The sequence below is a fragment of the Pinus tabuliformis genome, chromosome 6, assembly GCF_031772625.1.
Source record: "Pinus tabuliformis cultivar Carrire ecotype Pingquan chromosome 6, CPIR1, whole genome shotgun sequence".
Taxonomy (NCBI): Eukaryota; Viridiplantae; Streptophyta; class Pinopsida; order Pinales; family Pinaceae; genus Pinus; species Pinus tabuliformis.
In genome coordinates, this window is record NC_142292.1 from 370049113 (window position 1) to 370069405 (window position 20293).

General features: G+C 39.0%; 1 protein-coding gene across 1 annotated transcript in view; it reads left to right on the top strand.

Annotated features, from left to right (window-relative positions):
• MSH4 (MUTS-like protein 4) overlaps positions 1-20293 on the top strand; it is a 438807-nt gene that overhangs the window by 269983 nt on the left and 148531 nt on the right. Inside the window, exons 12-14 of the mRNA XM_089373522.1 lie at positions 19639-19778; positions 19877-20019; positions 20124-20174. Coding sequence (XP_089229648.1) covers positions 19639-19778; positions 19877-20019; positions 20124-20174 — 334 coding nt within the window. The remainder of the gene's footprint in view (positions 1-19638; positions 19779-19876; positions 20020-20123; positions 20175-20293) is intronic.

The following is a 20293-nucleotide window of genomic DNA, read 5'->3' on the forward strand; positions in this document are numbered from 1 at the left end:
TATTTTTAATGGAGTTCCTAAGTCTAAACTTAGGGAAATTAAAATATTAATGGGTATTAATCAAAATATGGGTGAGAATGATTTAGAAGGTGGATGAAGTCATGTTTTAATCTTAGACATTGATTAGAGACTTAATCTCGGTTGTTGAAGACTCAATAGGAAAAGTATAAAATGGGGCTTAGGGTTGATTTCTAAACACACACAGAGAGATTGAGGAAATCGATTCTCTGAGGTGAGAAGTTCTCAGGAGGAAAATCGATTGGAGAGATCTTGCAGCTGAGGGGCAGAGAGAATTCGAGAGGACTTTTTGGAAAATACAGAATAAAGAGGCGGAGAGAGCTTGCAGAGAGGCAGTGCAGTGGCCGGGAGAGCTGACGCAGAAAAGCTACCTGTCACGCAGAATCTAGAACTGCCAGAATTGCCGGGAATTGCTAGAACTACCGGGAATAGCCAGAATAGCCGGGAGAGCTGACGCAGAGGGAAGAGAAGGTGACATAGGGCTGATGTAGAGCCAACACAGAAATAGCCAGGGTTAGCTAGTCCTGTGCCGGATCAGCGAGAATTCTGTCGGGTGAAGTGAGGTAAAACTCACTCAAATTTTCTGCCAGTATTTTCTCTGTAAAGGATTGCTAGATGAGCATTCTAGATTTGTCTTCAGATATTTCTCTTGCATAATAATAAAATCCTCAGAGCTGCTACACCAGTTTTTCCACAGTGGGTTTTTCCAGGGACTACTGTGTCCAAAAATAAGTGTGTCCTATGTATCTTGTTCTTTGTTCTAGTTTCTGTTTCATGAGATCAAATATTTAATTAGTGTAGGTTGCTGAAGTAATTTGCTTCAGTATTAAGAAGAATAGCTTGATGAATGTAACTTAAAAATCAAGTAGGTGAAGTAGATTCAGATTTGCTGCAGTAGGGGTTCCTTTGAGGATAGGAATTTTCACAGGATCATCATCATATTCTTTAACCTCTTTTCCTTTAGGCTCTTTCAATTTGCTTGAAGCCCTATCAAAACCTGGGATTTCAGATTTCCCAGATGCTTTCTTATCCTTTTCAAGCTCTTCAACTAAAGTTTGGGCAACTTTATAGTCACGATTTTTAGCACGTCTCAATTCATAAGAAATATCAACATTAAAAGCATTAATGTAAAAATCCAAAAGAGATTTATCAAGAGGCTTATAATCTTGAGGTAATTCTTTAATAATACCATTAAATCTCCTATTAGACTCTTCTATCGTTTCATTTTCCTTCTTATTTATGACACTGATAGCCTTAACTAGATGCCTTTCTTCTCTTTTATCTTCATACTTGTCCTTAAAGGCACTAACAATTGAGTCAAATGAATTATCAGGCTTTTCCATAAACCAATCCAAAGCATCTTCCTCCAAGGTAGGAACAAAGAGGCCCAGTTTTACATCTTCGTGATTATAATCGACAACTCTAGCATACTTACCTAACCAAGAACCAAAATCTTTTAGATGAGCATCAATACTAATTTCATTATTGCCTTGAAAAGAGGGCAATTTGTTAAACCCATTCTCCGGAAGATCATTGGGATAACCTTGAATGTTTGCAAAGTTACAAGGGGCGAACATGTCCATGATGTCGTGCTCAGTGGGCTCAAGAAAAATAAAATGGATATCGGAGAGAGCTTCTTGTCTGAGACTAGCAAGAAGTGTATGGGAAGAGAGCTTGTATAATCAGACTCTGAGTTCCTTTTCAGGATCAGGAGTGGGATTAACCAAGCTACTTGGATGTCTTCTAGTACACCCTCCTGTAGAAGGTAAAAAAATGGAGTCGCCACCCAAACAAAAGTCTAACTTTGATGAACCCAGATGCTAGGAATGAAATTAGTAAAATAAACCAAGGACAAAGAAATTTATCTCGGTGAGAGATGAAAGGATGAGAAATTAGGAGATGAAAATGATTAAGACGAATGTCGCAAAGCCAAGGTCCAAAAACTTGGTCCCCGACAACGGTGCCAAAAATTGTTGTCGCTCAAAATATATAGGCACTATGACAATGACTTAGGTCGGGGGCTGTCACCCTAATTCCCAACCTCTCCATTTAAGTTGTCTCCCAACAACAGAATATGGGGGTTAAACCTTATGGAAATGAGATGAAGGAGGACTTTTTTGGAACCAAGTAATCCAGAAGACACAGTTGAGTGGCCTAATACTTTAGATTTAGCAAGATTTAGGGGATTTTACTAGATTTATAAGCTTTTAAACCAGTTTTTTATGGAGTAAATACTCTTTCTTTACAAATTTAAGACCAAGTACTGGATGGACAACTGCTGCTTTGATAAGTAACTATCCTATATGCAATGCAATTCCTAGGACTTATGTGAAATGCAAGAATCTTGGTTGATTTTACTTAAATTCCTAGTCTAAGTATGTCCTTTGATCTTTGTCTGTATTGAGCCTAAACTTTATAGCAAATGGCAGAGATAAGTCAAGGTGAATTACACGAGGGTGTGATTAACGATCTCTCTCCTTGAAATCTAACTTACCCAGTGCCTCTGGCGCTGCAGAGACTATTGCTCTGATGATTGCAAGGTCACCGTTTTAGACACTAAAAAGGCTAGACTTCTCAAGAGAAGAAGCAAAGTTGTTCCTATATCTCTATCAACGAAGCTTACACTTGGAGGTAAATTTTAATATGCACGACTATTTTAGGATGCAAATGCAAGGTGAAGTTAGAGAATGGTTATTTAAGATGAATGTTAAAGCCTTGGAGTACTTAGATTATGATTTAATATGAGTTATATTGCTAAGTACTTAAACAAGGATTCAATAGACAATTTCAGTCATAAAGATAAATGCCAATCCAGCAAGATATAATAGATGACTGAAATGTACAATTTGCCACCAATCCACAATAGAAAGCTTATTCAATCTCAATGTAAAGTACTAATGACAATTATTTGAAACTCAAAGCTAATTAGCCAATAGATTTTCAAATATCCGAAATACTCAACTAGATCTGAAATCAAATGCAATTAGAGTAAATGCTACTTAGTTTAAAGAGTGTTAGATCTCAGCACAAGTACCATAGGAAAAATTCTTCAGCAAGATAAATATCAACAATTCCTTTGCTTATGAGACCAAGTATGATATTAAATGTGTTTTTAGGCAGCCAGCTTATGTATATGTAATTCAAATTCAGAAATAAGAAATTAATGAGTGTTTAAACTTAGATTTTAATGCCAATAACCATACCAAAACTTTGTTGATGTAATCTATGCAAATAGTTGCCTTTAGAAATGAATCAAGAACACTTATTTTCAGAGATTATTTTCAGGACAATAGTGAATTCTCTTATGACAATAGTGAAGTATTTAATGTCAAATCAATGTTTAGTATCTTAAACAATTCTTAATTTACTATTTTCTCGAATATATCCAAAATAAAAGTGCAAACCAGTCCTATGATCAGACTTTAGGCAATGTATGACAGTCACTTGAATTATAGATTTATGCCAGAGATTATCTTACCAATGTGTTTGTTTAATATCACTGTTTTAGATGTGATTAGCTTAAAGTATTAGACAGTGATAGAAATAGAGGTTTAGGAAACAAAACCTGAGGCCCTAGGCCTTGAAGTAATTTGCCAAGCTTCTTCCAATGAATGCCACAAGTCTTGACCAAAGTTCTCTGCAAATTTTGATGAAGTGCCAACCCAGAAAATGATTTTTCTCCTACACTGACTGAATCAAATCGGAATGTAGCCCGGACAGCAAGAAGAAGAGGCCTCAAATATGCTTGCGTTGAACTGTGGAGGGCTTCCCAAGGCTTGCGTTAAGGATTAAGAGGCAGATCTAAGGCTGGAATGGCTGCAATAAAATGTGAGGGCAACAGGAAGGCTTGAAGGCTGCTACAGGCAGCAAATGATGACTGTGCTGAGGTCTAGGAAACTGCTACAGGCATCAAGGAAGGAAGCTAGGGCAGCGTTAGGGAAAGGATATGAGGACTACAACGTGAGGGTTAAGGGAGGCTACAATGAGGATAAGGAGGCTCGGTTTGGGAGAAAGAGGCAGCGAAAGAGGGTTTCAGGGCTGCGTTAAGGCAGCAAGGGAAGAAGAGATTAAGGATGAGGGAGCAACAACTAAGGAAATTGGATGCAAGGGTTAAGAGGAACAACGGAAGGAGAAAAAGGGCTGGAAGAGCAGCGACAGGGTTTTTGGAAGGCCTTTTGGCCTACGAAATTTCAAGGAAGGACAACGTTTAGCACTGTAGACTAATGTAGGGTTTAGAGAGCCTTTTAGGGCATGCGTTAGGCCTTTAAGGCCTAAAAAATTTGCCCAACCTCTGAAAACTATATCAATCTCAGAGTTTCTTCATTCACCAAATAATCTTAAATTTTTTGGCCTTGTAAACAACGATTTGAGACTAGATCTTGCTCTCCAGGGCCTAGATCTGTCTCAAATTCCAAAAATCTCCTTGAATAATCTCAGATCTATACCTGCACAAGTAAAAAATGAAATACCCAAGACCCAATATATACAAAAATAAAACTAAAACCCAAAACCCAGATGTTAGAAATTAAAAATTATTTTACAAAGACTTCAGATCTATACAAATAAAATACAAATCTACTAGATCTGAGGAGTATGAGTTTGACTCCGCTCCCATATCTGTAGAATCAAACTTTTCCTAGCCAAATCTATCAATTAAACACGATATTAAAAGTTAAATGAGTTTAAATGAGACACTAGCCAAGAAACCCTGCAAGAGAAACTTTGTTAAATAAGTCTTGGGATTTCAATCAAGAAGGCTCTTTAGATCTTATGCCTTGGGAGTTGGCTGGTTCAACCAAGGACTTCCCCTCCTGCCCAAGTTTTCGAAAAAGAAAGAAAGAAAGAAAGATTTTTGCACGCTCAAGATCAAATTGTTAGATTGATAGAAATATAAAATAACAATGTAATCTTCAAGAATTAGAGATACCTGCTAATTAAATTAAATTAAAATGCTATCTTAGATCCAGTAACTTAAGCAAGATACCTGTGCAATAGATTATTTCCAAAGGCTAAAAATCAACAACTTTTAAAATATACTTCAACAGAACATTAGGAACAATATTATCGTAAAAAATGGGAGAGAAATACCACCATCAATGAAAACCTCAAAGACTTTGCGTTATTATTATTCCATAAAAAATTACAAGAGAGCTTCAAGAGCTAGTACACGATTCAAAGGTCAGAGTCTTCTTGAGACAAATGAACTCTAATTTATAGATAAATTCTCCAAATGGCTAATTGGCTTTATTGGCATCAAAGTAATCTCTACCGTTGATAAAGTTTTAATTATCTTTTAATCTCCACCACCGAAATATTATTTTTTTGAGAAATTTTCGAATCTCTTTTAATTCCTTTTTAATTAATTTCCTCAAAAAATTGACTTTGACTTAACCATGAAGATCTAAGGGTCCAAAATTTCTTGAAATTTTCAATATTTCCTTGGTGGGGGACCTCCAAAAATTAATTTCTCTAAAACCCACAAATTTTTTATTTTGGAAAATTTATTTTTTCTTAAGACTTAATTTTGACTATAATTAATTTAAATTTCTGGTTTAGGATTTTTAATTTATTTTTGTTAGAAAATTTAATTAATTAACACGTGAGGGGTTAATAATTTTTCCAACCCTTTAATATTTTAGCACCATGGTTAAAATATTATTTACATAAGATAATTACATTTCAACCCTCAAAGGGGAAAAACCCATTCGATATAGACCTTTAATTATTTTATCCAATTCTGCGACTCAATATCATCTAGTTGGGGGACCTCCAAAAATTAATTTCTCTAGAACCCACAAATTTTTTATTTTGGAGAATTTGTTTTTTCCTAAGACTTAATTTTGACTATAATTAATTTAAATTTCTGGCTTAAGATTTTTAATTTATTTTTGTTAGAAAATTTAATTAATTACGTAAGGGGATTAATAATTTTTCCAACCCTCTAATATTTTAGCACCATGGCTAAAATATTATTTACATAAGATAATTACATTCAACCTTCAAAAGGGAAAAACCCATGCAATATAGACCCTTAATTATTTTACGCAATTCTGTGACTCAATATGATCTAGTAGACCAATGGATTTATAATAAAAATAAGTTATCCAACTAGTTAAAATTATTCTCAAATCACTTTTAAAAAGACTCGATAAACAACACTAGGACTCACCTAAGATCTTGACGACAAAATCCACCCTAGCTTTGGGGTGAAGATGGAGGGAAAAATCTTGCCGATCATTTGTGTTTAGAAACATAGATGAATCAGTGAGATGAAAAGCCTCTTAGGATGAAAATCTTCATCAAAATAATAGGCATACTTAGGTTACATACATTATGGTCTTACTAAAATCATTTACATTATAAACTTGTAGAATGGGTTTACAACTTTGACAAACTATCAACTAATGATAAATCTTGGATGATCTGAACACTGGAACATGATGAAATCCATTTTGCGAAAAAAAAGGTGTACTGCTATAGGGTAGTTGACATGGATTGGTCAACAAGACCAAGATCACATGTGCAAGAACCATAAGAGTATAAGAGCGGGCCATATTTAATGGAAAAGGGCATGAAAGTAATTTACATAAGCATCATCTTCAAATGTATTTCTAGCTTATGATTTGTAAACAAGTTACTATGCTTAGATATGGGAGGATTATCACAAGGCCCTATGGGAGGGTTATCACAAGGCCCTAGTAGGATAAATGAAATAAAGCATTGATTGGAGCATGGGGAGAGTAATTTGAAGCTTGCTATATGTGGATTAGCAACGATCATGGGGTTGTTGGCTTCCAAGATGAAAAAATAGGAGAAAAAATTTCACATGGATTACCCACATGGGTGGGTAACAATGATGCAAGAATCAATTTTCTTTGCCAAAAGTATTGTAACTTTGTAACAAAGACATTAAAATATGGTATTTTCATATATAGTAAGTGCTTCCTTGTTGAGTGTCATTTATTACAAACCCATTTTTGATTGAGTAAAACTCTTTATATTTGGGTTAGATGTTATCCATGCCAAATCCTTTGTAATTTTCTTTTCCTTCATAACTGATAATCATTTACAATAATAACTTATTGCGAACAGTATATGTCTTGATACTCTAATAATGGTCATGATGTTAGGATGGTGTTTAACTGATCTCCAGAACTTGGTTTTAGATTTTATATGATTGAGTGAAGGCACTCTTAGGATGAGGCCTTAAAGTGCAATTTTGAAATGTTTGAACTTTGAATAGTTTGTAAGAGGATTTTAGTAGTGAGTGCTCAATGTTGAATAGTTTGTATTGAGTAGGGAATGTGTTGTCTGTCATATCCCCATTTTTATTCTTCTTCATAGTACAGCCAGGGTGGACTTCCAGGATAGGGGATGGCCAGGTCAGTGGAGCAGGTTTATGTCATTAGGGGTCCCGATGGAGTTTTGAGGAGTTTTTATGGGATTTGATGGCATTCACTTGGAATATTCCATCATCAGCACAATTTGCCTTTCGTTCTGTTGCATTCCGACAACTTTCAAAAATCAACATTATTATTGGGCATAACTTAATTAATTATGCTCGAGGTGGCATTCCAGGGAGATTAATTGATGGAACACCTCAGTGTAATAACTCGTTGGAACCAAAACGAGAAGATATACATGATGGGACTTCTGGGTGTGAGTTTCAATGGCCTGAGAAGATATGGTGGCCAATTTACCCTTTTCCCGCATTAAAAAGAATATTTTAATTAAAATAAAAGAGGGAAAAGTGCTCCATGATTAAAATAATAATAAAATAGAAGGTTCTAGAGGGGTCCATCAGATCTATAAAAGAGGAGGAGGAGGCCATTGGAGGACATCTTGGATTGAGTATTGTTTCTTGTATGAGAGGTTGAGAACCCAATTCTCTACTCCAGCAGTAGCCCTAGGATGGAAACCCTCGGGTGATTCAGTGAGAGTGGGTGAGCACCCATCTCTTCCCTTGGTGGATCCATTCAGGGTTCACAAGTTGCAGTGTATTGTTTTTCAGTTTGTTTTGGGAGGCCCATTGTGGCATTATTGCAGATCTGTTGAGGCCAACTATCTCAGCTATTTTTCCAGCATGTAAAACCCCAGTTCTTATATTATAATAAAGTTGAGATTGTTTCTGCTTATCGTATTATCAAATTACATGCATTTTATATGTTATATTTTACATGGAAATCTTTTGTTTATGAATAGAAATTTTATGTGAGGGGAATGTTCCAAATTTATTTCGTTTGGGACATTATAGTGGTATCAAAGCTGGTGATCCTGCCAGCCTAGGGGTTTGTTGTAGATTAATCCGTGGGTTGATTTTCAAGCCAAGTCTGAGAATTTATTTTGATGTGCCAAATTGATGAAGACATCTTTGTCCCGACCATGTGAAATTGTCTTTTATATATTAAATGATCAACAATTTCCATTTCAATTGTTGAATCACTTGACCATAGTTTATTATTCCAAATGTCTCACTTAAAATTGGATATGTCCGAGAAGCCAAAGATTGTTAGGATATTCCGACACATAGGAAATAGTTAAGTACAACTTGGTCTAGTATAGAGTTAGGTAAAGTGTGTTTCTTTACCGTTGTACATTTTGTAACTTACAATCCGACGGTCACGATATGTAGTGATCCGATGGTTCATTCTCTCCTCGGTATTACCGACACTTGATCCGTGGCTTGACACCCGATTGGTCCATGAATTCTATTTAAAGCGCATGGAGGGTCATTTGTAGGGTAATCCGTGCATGAGAGAAGCTTATGTAAATTTTCATTATTTGATTAATAAATTGCCTGAAGTGGCCGCGTTGGCTCAGGCCGTGGACTGTTTCCCTCTTTGAGGGTTTTAACCACGTCAAAAATACTGGTGTATTGATCTGTGATCTGGTTGTGAGCGGTGTCCTTTTGGTGTTCTTTCTGAGGAACTTACCCTGTAAATTCCTACATGGTATCGGAGCTATTTGAGGGCCGCGTTCGTTGGTGATCCAAATCTGAAGACGGTAGAACTGCATCTGACTGCCGTTTCCTAGATCTGCTGTTTCTGACTACTTTCGGGCCGAGAGGACTGCTCTGTTGTGTTCGGAGCATCTGTTCCAGTGAGGAACCCCTTTCGTTTCACGCGAAAAGGTTTCCGGTAGCCCTAGCTGCGTCATTTTTAAGATTTGGAGGTATACAGTGTTTATTTGCAGTTTACTGTTATTTTCTCTCTGCTTATTTCGGTTTCGGTTTATTTAGCCTTTTTATTACCGGATCTATACCTTTCATTTCTGCGTATGCTCTTTGCCCTGCGACTCTGTGCGATTTGGGCAAATCAGAAACAGAAAGGAAGAATTTTTCTCATGCGTATGCTCTTTTCCCTTCGCCTTAGGGTGATCTCGGAAAATCAGAAACATTGAGAAAAATATTTAGTTTCTGGCCAAAGCTAAGTTTGAGCCGCAAGGTTCATTTTTGAAAATATTTAGTTTTTCGGCTAAAGCTAACTTCGAGCCATAAGGGTCGTTTTCTTTGCATGTCCGTGTTGGGTTTTGTGTTTTGTGTTTTGTAGGGAAAAAGAGCTTTCTCAAGGCAAGCACGCAACCCAAAGCCCCCCCCCCCCCTCTCTCTCTCTCTCTCAAATTTTTTGTATAGATCAATTGGTTCAAAGCTATTTTAAGAGAGTAGAGGTCTTGGGTTCAAGTCTCCATTTTGTGGTGGCGGACTTTTTCATTTCCGCACATTCCCGCACTTTGCCGGCAACTTCAACAACTTTTTTTCAAAAAGCCATAACTTCTTCATCCGGAAGCCTTTTTCAGAGCCGTTTTTTTAAATCAGCCTAATTTTTCGAGATCTATCCATTGGAACACTTACTTACAGCATCTTCAGCTTCAGTTTCTGTTGAAATGGAAAGTCAATACCAAGTTACCCTTGACAGCACCAACTACTTCCAATGGTTGTCCTACATTGAGGATTTACTTAGAAGTAAAGGTCTCTACAGAATAGCCACAGGCCAAGAGAAGAAACCAAAGGATGAAGATAAGGTTGCAAAATGGGAAAATAGACAAGATCAAGCACGTGGTTTGATAGGGATGTCTATTTCTCCTGATCTTAGATTCCATATTGCAGAACTTGATACTCCTAATGAAGCATTGGAACAAATCACTAAAGTTTTTGGGATTAAAAATGAAATTAGAGCCCATCAGCTTGAAAATGAGTTGCTTACATTGGACCCTAATAATTTTTCTTGCATTGAAGATTTCTTGTCCAAGTTCAAGACCCTTAGATATCTCTTGGAAAGTGTTAAGGTTAAGAAAGAAGATAGTAATCTTATTTATTCCATCCTTACTAAGTTGGGACCAGCCTACTCTGTATTTGTTTCCACCTTCCATTCTACAAGGGAAGCCTTCATTTCTCAAGGAAAAGACTATAAGCCTCCTTCCTTTGACTCTTTTTGTGATTCTTTAATAAGAGAACAAGAAAAACTCTTACACCTTGGTCTTCTTAATCTTGGAAACTCTTCCAAGAAAGCGTTAGCCGCCCAGCAGCAACCAAATTCAAAGAATCCTAAGAAGTCATATCCTAAAAAGAATGGTCCTAAACCAAACAAGGGTCCTAAGCAAACTCAGCCTCAAAATGAAAGATCATTTCAGCAAAATGATAAGACCAATAAAAACAAATGGAAGAAGACTGACAGACATTGCAACTTTTGTAATCGAGATGGCCACTTAGAATCAAAATGCTTTAAAAAGATGGAAGCCTTGGAAGCAGCAATGAAGAAGCATAACATCCATTTGGGGCAATCTTCAACTTCAACTTCATCTTCAGGAATGGCACTTTCTGCATGTGGTTGTCAGGCATCTCGGTCTGGCTATGCATTAAATGTATCTTCTTCTTCTCATTCTCATGAGTGGCTCATTGATTCTGGAGCTTCTTATCACATGGCCAAAAACAAAGCCATGTTCTCTTCTTTAAATGATTGTAACACCAAAAATATATATGTTGGTGATGATAGATCTCTTAATGTTGTAGGGACTGGAACTGTTCATCTAGACAATGGTCAGTTTAATGATGTATTATGTGTTCCAACCTTATCCTGCAACCTTCTATCTGTATATCAGATAACTCATTCAGGTGAAGGTAAAATCGTTGAATTTTCACCTCATGATGTTGTAATCAAGGACTTAAAAGATCCTAAACAGATTTTGGCTACTGGCATTGCTGATGATTCTACAAGGTTGTATAAGTTTCACAACTTTGGGTCATCAAATCTTCCCTCAGTATTTGTTGCTCATAACGATGAAGTGAGCAAACTTTGGCATGAGCGATTTGGTCACTTAAACTATCGCTCCCTTCAGCATCTATGTAACGAAAATATGGTGATAGGTCTTCCTATGGTATCTTGCAGAGATGGTGTTTGTTCCGGATGTGTACTCGGAAAACATCATCGGGACAGTTTTGAAAAACGTGCCTCTTGGCACGCCTCAGCCCCTTTACAGCTTGTGCATAGTGATTTATGTGGTCCACTTCCAGTTGTGTCATTCTCTGGTTGCAAGTATTTCTTAACTTTCATTGATGATTTCTCCAGACGCACTTGGGTATACTTCTTAAAACTCAAGAGTGAAGTATTTAACACTTTTTTGGCCTTCAAGGCCTTTGTTGAAAAACAATCTAGACATCAAATTCTTAAGTTAAGCTCTGATAATGGCAGAGAATATGTTAAAAACACATTCATCAACTATTGCACTGAGAATGGAATTCAAATGCAACATACTGTTCCATATATTCCACAACAAAATGGTGTAGCTGAAAGGAAGAATCGCACCCTAAAGGAAATGGCTAATTGTATGCTACAATCTAAAGGACTTGGTCTTAGTTTTTGGGCAGAAGCAATTAACTGTGCAAATTACATAATAAATCGCACTCCTACTAAGGCTTTAAAGAATATCACTCCAGAAGAAGCATGGAGCTCAATCAAACCAGATGTAAGTCACTTTCGTGTTTTTGGAAGTGAAGCGTGGGCCCATATTCCAGATGAAAAGCATAAAGCTTTAGAACCTAAGAGTGAAAAATGTACTTTTGTTGGATATTCTGAAGATGTGAAAGGCTATAGACTTATTCCATTTAAGTCCAAAAATGTTATCATTAGAAGAGATGTAAAATTTGATGAAAAGATATCGGCCTGCGAGCCTAGTCCGGCGGATGTGCCACCTCTCCCTATCTCTTCTACCTTTGAAAACATTTCTTCTTCAGATGATGAAAGTGAGGATGGCAGTCCTCCCCCACCATCTCAGGATCCTCCTTCAGCTCCTAAGCTTCCAAAATGGGTTCGTGCTACTCGAGATGCAGCAGGTGATCTTGCCGGTGATCCTACAGATCAGCGACGCACACGTTCTCAGTTCGAGAGAGCCTCTTCTTTACTGGCTCAAGCTCCAGTAAATTATGATCCTGACACCTTTGCAGAAGCTTCAGGCCATCCAGATTGGGAAGCAGCTATGAATGAAGAATATCATTCATTATTGGCAAATGATACATGGGATCTTGTTCCTTTACCAAAGGGACGAAAACTTGTCAGATGCAAATGGGTTTACAGAACCAAGTATGGACCAGATGGGAAAGTTGATAAACATAAAGCTCGTCTTGTTGCTAAGGGCTTTTCACAGGTTGAAGGCATTGACTACACTGAAACCTTCTCCCCTGTTGCCAAAATGAACTCTATCCGCCTTGTTCTTTCCCTTGCTGCCTCTTTCAAATGGGAAGTCCATCAGATGGATGTTAAATCTGCCTTCTTGCATGGGGACTTGCATGAAGAAATCTATATGGAGCAACCCATTGGCTTCATACAAACAGACTCCAACCTTGTATGTCGACTTAAGAAATCCCTTTATGGTCTCAAGCAAGCTCCTCGAGCTTGGTATGCCAAAATGGATAGCTTTCTTTTAGAATCTGGCTTTTCTAGGTGTCATTCTGACAATACTGTCTACACCAAGAGAGTGGGCAAGTCTCTTATCATCCTTGTTCTTTATGTTGATGATCTTATCCTCACTGGTAGTGATCCCAACCTTATAAACCATGTGAAGTCCAGCCTTAAAAAGAAATTTGAAATGACAGACTTAGGACACTTACACTATTTTCTCGGTCTTCAAGTCTTGCAATCCAAGGAGGGTATTTCCCTTTCCCAGTCCAAGTATGCTTGTGATATTCTTCGTCATTTTCACATGGAAGACTGTAAGCTAGCCCCTTCTCCCTTTCAGTCTGGAGTCAAACTTTCAGTCACTTGTACTTCTCCTGAAGTTGATGCTACCTTATACCGTCAACTTGTAGGAAAACTCTTGTATTTAACACATACTCGTCCTGACCTTTCCTTTGCTGTTGGCCTTGTTGCTCGGTTTATGCAAAACCCACGTGAAAGTCATTGGAAAGCAGCTAAAAGAATACTTCGTTATGTTCGAGGTACAGTTCAGTTTGGGATTCATTACAGTGCCGAAGCAGCTCCTCTATTGGTGGGTTTCACTGATTTTGATTGGGCTGGTGACCCTGATGATCGGAAGTCTACTGCCGGTTATGTCTTCACTCTTGGTTCAGGACCTATTACATGGGCTTGCAAGAAACAGGGTGCCATTTCTCTTTCATCAGCAGAAGCAGAGTATCGTGGTGCCGTAGAAGCTAGTAAGGAAGCCTTGTGGCTTCGTCAGATCCTGTCAGAATTTGGCTTTCAGCAGCAGCATCCGACTACACTTTGGTGTGATAATCAAAGTGCCATTCAGCTATGCAAAGATCCAGTTCAACATCAGCGCAGCAAACACATTGAACTGCACATGCACTTCATCAGAAAGCTCATTCACGACCATGTTCTTGAAGTGCAATATTGTTCAACAGATGATCAAGTTGCAGACATCTTCACAAAGGCTCTCACAGAGGCGAAGTTCACTAAACTTCGATTTATGGTTGGAGTTCAGGAAGTTGTCACTAAGGGGGGATAGGCTCTAGTGCCTCCTTCCTTCTCCTATTGTGTCATATTTGTAAATCCTTCAATCCTATCCCAAGTTGTTCTTAAGGGGGGATGTTAGGATATTCCGACACATAGGAAATAGTTAAGTACAACTTGGTCTAGTATAGAGTTAGGTATAGAGTTAGGTAAAGTGTGTTTCTTTACCGTTGTACATTTTGTAACTTACAATCCGACGGTTCATTCTCTCCTCGGTATTACCGACACTTGATCCGTGGCTTGACACCCGATTGGTCCATGAATTCTATTTAAAGCGCATGGAGGGTCATTTGTAGGGTAATCCGTGCATGAGAGAAGCTTATGTAAATTTTCATTCTTTGATTAATAAATTGCCTGAAGTGGCCGCGTTGGCTCAGGCCGTGGACTGTTTCCCTCTTTGAGGGTTTTAACCACGTCAAAAATACTGGTGTATTGATCTGTGATCAGGTTGTGAGCGGTGTCCTTTTGGTGTTCTTTCTGAGGAACTTACCCTGTAAATTCCTACAAAGGTGCCCATGAGCCAAGCCAACCATAATAAAAGAACTGAGAAATTCTGGCCCAAAATTCGTGTCGACTATTGAATTGCAAGGAGCGGAACCGATCTATTGAGAACCGTATCGCGTCTTCTATGCTATGGTCAACTTAGTAGAATCGAACATGTGGTCATGTGTGGTTAAGTAAGTCGATTTGTGGACCATCGCTTAGAGAGATAGCGCATGCGCTGGCAAGAGGGGATCAAGTCCTTCATGGGTTACATATCAAAGAAAAGCAGTGCGAATTTTTTGCAGGAGTATAAATTCATCAACCAATGTGACAGTGCTCTAGTTGAGCAAATGAATAACATCTTGCGTGTTGCATGAGCTGTCTAAATAATCGGTAATCATGAGCGATAATGCAAGATGTCGATTTGAAAACTATGCTAGACCGGGATTGGCGACCGAAGGAATGTTAATCGTTGAGAAGTGGGGACTGCACATGGAAGAAACACGATCTGGGCCAAAGGAAAATAAATATTTTTCATGTAGCCGCTAAGTCGTCGAATTCATCAATTCTCTGAGCCGCTGGCAACCAAAATTGCTGGTAGTTGAACCGATTTGATTGGGCATGTAACGCCTTGATCGAATTCATTCGTGTAAGAAGGCGTTGAGTGACATAAATTCTCAAGCATCGAGAGTCGAGATCGCCATCGAAATCCAAGTTGCAGTCCGAGCTAAAGTCAAGATACAATGTTGAATTGATCGTTGGGAATCTGCAAGCCGCCATTTGGGAGATCCAATTTGGTTGATTGTGGGTCAACGCTGAGTTGGACATATTGCATAAGGAATCAATTGTCGGCCAACTACATCTACGCCCACCCAGGTCAAACTCGTGGCAACCAACATATTTATTTGAAGCCGCACCATGTTTTTTCTTTGAAGTGACTGGGCAGAGGACGAGCTTCCAAGGGTCAAGCTACTGTTATACAATTGTGTGTGGGCACGGGAGGCCGCATGCAGGATAGTGAGCTGAATTGAGACCATAACCAATGGGACTGTGAACTGAACCATTTAATTTGTCGGCGACAACATTAGACAATGTCAACTTCTTTAGCTGATCTGGAAATCTGTTGTATCCTTGGTTGATTCCACTGCTGTTGCGTAAATTTGCTATAGCGGAGGTTCGGTGCGTATCCGATGACGATTTGTACCTCTATCTTGGATGTCTGGCGAAGTTTACCTGGAATGGGAGGAGCCCGAGTCAAGAACTGGAACCAATTAAAATTGCAGGGACGAAGACCGAGACACATTATCTTGGAGGAATTATTGTTGAAGGAAAAAGGGAAATTAAGCCACTGATGCGATTAGTCATACAGCTGCAAGGGATTTTGGTACAAGAACCAGTGGTTGTTTCTTGAGAAAATTCACTGTGCATTTCGGGTTTCTCTATTACACTGCTAACTTCTACTGTTGGATGTATGAGGATAGTGAATCTTGCTATCAAAGTCTACGTTGGGTCATCCAACAGTTTTTGAAGAAAGGTTCCAGGTTCCAAGCTTGTGCCCCATACTCTTCAATCAAGCTAATATTTGTCTCTGTTGTTATAGATTTTGCCTCTAAATGTTTAACATTCCATAACTTGTATGGTTATGATTGCATGTGAGTATATTGTTGAGACATGGAAAGTATGTTGGAGCTGGTCAATCTGTTGATAGGAGGGGTTGATGCTTATGTTGTCTGCGTGACAAAATATAGTGGGTTTACAATATTTGTTGCAGGGCTGTGCTTGTAAACATGCTTTGTGTTGATATAGAATCATTGTATTGTTGAGTGTTAGTCTTAGTAACTGAAGTTAAGTATCCACAGTAATGGTCAATAAATGTCCTAAGGGGTGAGCATAATTGGCTGCTAGAGTATGTCAATGTTTTTACATGCTACTGTAGTAGCCTTGTATTGTCATTTGTCGACTGATTGTAGTTGAATTGCACTTATTTCCGTATATTTTACTGAACAATGGAGTATTTAGAACATCTCATACACCAACACAACAATCCCTCAATGGGCTGCAATGTAGATCAGAAAACAAAATTGGCTAGCAGACCTTTCTCAAAAGAGGTACATTCCATTCTTAACCATGAGCAGCCAACAGATTTGTTGATGAAGCCAGAAATAGGACACGAAATCCTTGCACTTGGGACAGATTTGAAGCACATGAGGGTCACATGGACAATTCTTTTAAGGCTTGATGGACTAGAGGCACTCCTTCCAAAGTGAGCCAGTTAGAAGGGAAGAAATTAATTTGGGCTCTAAAACTAGCTATGCTTGCTCTCATACAACACAAGTTCTTGGAGGAACCTTGTGAAGGGGTTAGACTTCCAGTTGTATCTTGTCTCAGTAACATCATGAGACTAATCGCCTCTATAGCTCTTTACAATGATGATATTATGAGGAGAGTTTTGAGACTGGTGGTAGAAACTTTTCGAGACTTGGAAAATAGTGCAGGCTCTACCTTTGGGAAGAAGCTTGAGATTTTAGGAGTTATGGCCATGACTAGGACTCATGAAATCATGTTTAATCTGGAGTGTGATGGTTTGATCTTGCAGATGTTCTAATGCTTCTTCAACATTAGGAAACATCATCTTGACACAGTCATAGCACACATGCAGTCCATCTTGTCATCATGTATGGGAGGCCGTCATGCCATTTGTCGGGAGTTGCATTCTCGATTGTTGTCTATCTGGAGGAGAGAGAAACTGGTCTCACCTACTGCTTATGAACTAGCAGAGAGGTTGGTTGAGTAGAACGTTGCGCTGTTCAGGAGATAGTTGACCAGGGCGGAGTTGCTCATGTTTGGGGGATCATGCAGAAAGAATAAGATGAGGAGGAAGGGACTTTGCTTTGTCTGCAAGGGACCTTGGGGACCTGACCACTCATGTTTAGGTGACGTTGAGGAGGTGACAGAGGTAGAGTAGGAGGAGATTCCTTTTGACTTTCAAGGTGAGGATTCTTCTTTGTATGAGTCCATGGGTTCATATGATGATACCTCTGAGGAGCACGAGCAGTCATGTGGAGTTGATAATATTAGCCTAAAAGTGCATCCATGTGTGGTGGAGGAGTATGACAAGCAACTGATTATTCCCATGAAGGAAGGAGATCCGGGAGCAGATGAGCGACTGATGATTCAGCATAGAGAGCACATAGAGGAGCATGAGATAGATGACACACACAGTGTGCGGGATGGGCCTCTTTTGGAGAGTTAGCTAGTGGCTCATGTTGAGCCCATGATGGAGGATGAGCAGACACCCAGACAGATGTGAAAGCAGTCTCCAGGGAGGCAGCGTTTGTAGACACTTATCCTCAGAAGACGTTGGAGATTGACCAGATAGTTTTGCAGGAGGATAGTAGATGACAGGAGTTGTTGGAGATGGTGGTGCATCCATCTTTAGGCCGACCCATTGATGAGGTGTGGGCAGATGCACAGGCAGTTGGCAGAGCCGTAGGACATTCAGGGAGCAACCCTCTTTAGGAGTACATAGATAGGGCTTGCAACACATTTTGGCCACTTGTACCCATTACAGGGAGAGAGGCAGGTCATTCTCGATGGATATTACTGACCAACCAGATAGGGCAACATGAGTTGAGCATGGACCATCATCAACATAGTAGACTTGTTCCTTACACAGGAGTCCATGACATAGATTGGTGAGAGATCATGATTTGGTATCCTATTGATGGAGTAGCGTTCTTAGTCAGGAGCAGTGTACTGCAGGAGCCCTTAGAGATGGGGGATACTACATGCTCCAGTCGACAACAGAATGTGGGTTGGCCACTCATCAATATCTCAGCGCAACATCAGTATGGTGAGACTACCCTTGGGGTATGCCAAGGATTGGATTGGAGGGAGGTGATGAGCTAGTACACAGTTGGTAGGCCAACATTCATAGCCGGAGCTACAACACAACGAGAGCCATGGAGCATTAACGCTCCTTCTTGGTGGCATTGGGATCCAGGTGGATCTACTGGCAGTAGGTTGAGCTGGAGATGGACATGGAATCCAGGGACCAGTGGTTCATATGGGATCCGGGAATTGGGTCTCAGTGGTGTTGGGCCATAAATTTGGATTGCTTGAGGGCAAGAAATCTTGGGGCGGGAGGACTATCATGTCCCCATTTTTATTCTTCTTCATAGTACAGCGAGGGTGGACTTCCAGGGCAAGGGATGGCCAAGTCAGCGGAGTAGGTTTATGTCATTAGGGGTCCCAATGGAGTTTTGAGGAGATTTTATGGGATTTGATGGCATTCACTTGGCATATTCCATCATCAGCACAGTTTGCCTTTCGTTCTGTTGCATTCTGACAACTTTAGAAAATCAACATTATTATTGGGCATAACTTAATTAATTATGCTCGAGGTGGATTCCGGGGAGATTAATTGATGGAACACCTCAGTGTAATAGCTCGTTGGAACCAGAATGAGAAGATCTACATGATGGGACTTATGGGTGTGAGTTTCAGTGACTTGAGGAGACATGGTGGCTAATTTACCCTTTTCCCGCATTAAAAATAATATTTTAATTAAAATAAAAGAGAGCAAAGTGCTCGATGATTAAAATAATAATAAAATAGAAGGTTCTAGAGGGGTCCATCAGATCTATAAAAGAGGAGGAGGTCATTGGAGGACATCTGTGATTGAGTATTGTTTCTTGTATGAGAGGTTGAGAATCCGGTTCTTTAGTCCAGCAGTAGCTCCAGGACGGAAACCCTCGGCTGATTCAGTGAGAGTGGGCGAGCACCCATCTCTTCCCTTGGTGGATCCATTCAGGGTTCATAGGTTGCAGTGTATTGTTTTTCAGTTTGTTTTGGGAGGCCCATTGTGGCATTATTGCAGATTTGTTGAGGCCAGCTATCTCAGCTATTTTTCCAGCATGTAAAACCCCAGTTCTTATATTATAATAAAGCTGAGATTGTTTCTGCTTATCGTATTATCAAATTGCATGCATTTTATATGTTATATTTTACATGGCAATCTTTTGTTTATGAGTAGAAATTTTATGTGAAGGGAATGTTCCAAATTTATTTCGTTTGGGACATTACATTGTCAATGTTAGTACAAGGGCTTTTGTTGGCAAGACTTCCTTACTAAGCAATATTACAATATTTTTTGGTCATAATTTCCTTGCAGGATCAAAGAGGTTATTGATGAAGATATTCTGCATGCAAGGGCCCCCTTTGTTGTTCGCACCCAACACTGTTTTGCTGTCAAGTCCGGAATAGATGGATTTCTTGATGTTGCAAGAAAATCATTCTGTGATACAACTGAAGGTTCATTCTTATTTCTCCCATTCAACAAGTTCCACTTTCATTCATATTGTCCACATTTCATTGGGAAAGGAAAAATTGATTTTGTAATAGACGTTCAGCAATACATGCTCTTGCAAAGAAATATCGTGAAGATATGGAACTGCCAAACTTGAAGATGCCCTTTAACAATAGGCAAGGTTTCTATATCAACATACCAGAGAAGGATTTACCCGAGGGAGGTTTGCCTGAGATATTTATTCAGGTCATGATCAGGAACTTATCCAATTTTCACTTCAAAGTAAAAATAGTTAATTCTTTGAAGTATCTTTATTGCATATTGAATCTAATTATTGGTATCATTTACAGGTCCTTAAACAAGGGAAAAACATACATTGCTCCACTCAACAGTTGATTTCTGTAAGAACTATATTCTTTTTTGGTGATAAAAGTGATTACTAGGAGTATGCACTATTTAGTAATGATGTTTTCTCTTTTAAAGAAATCAGTGGGGCACTATTCAGTTGTAGTTGAAGTTC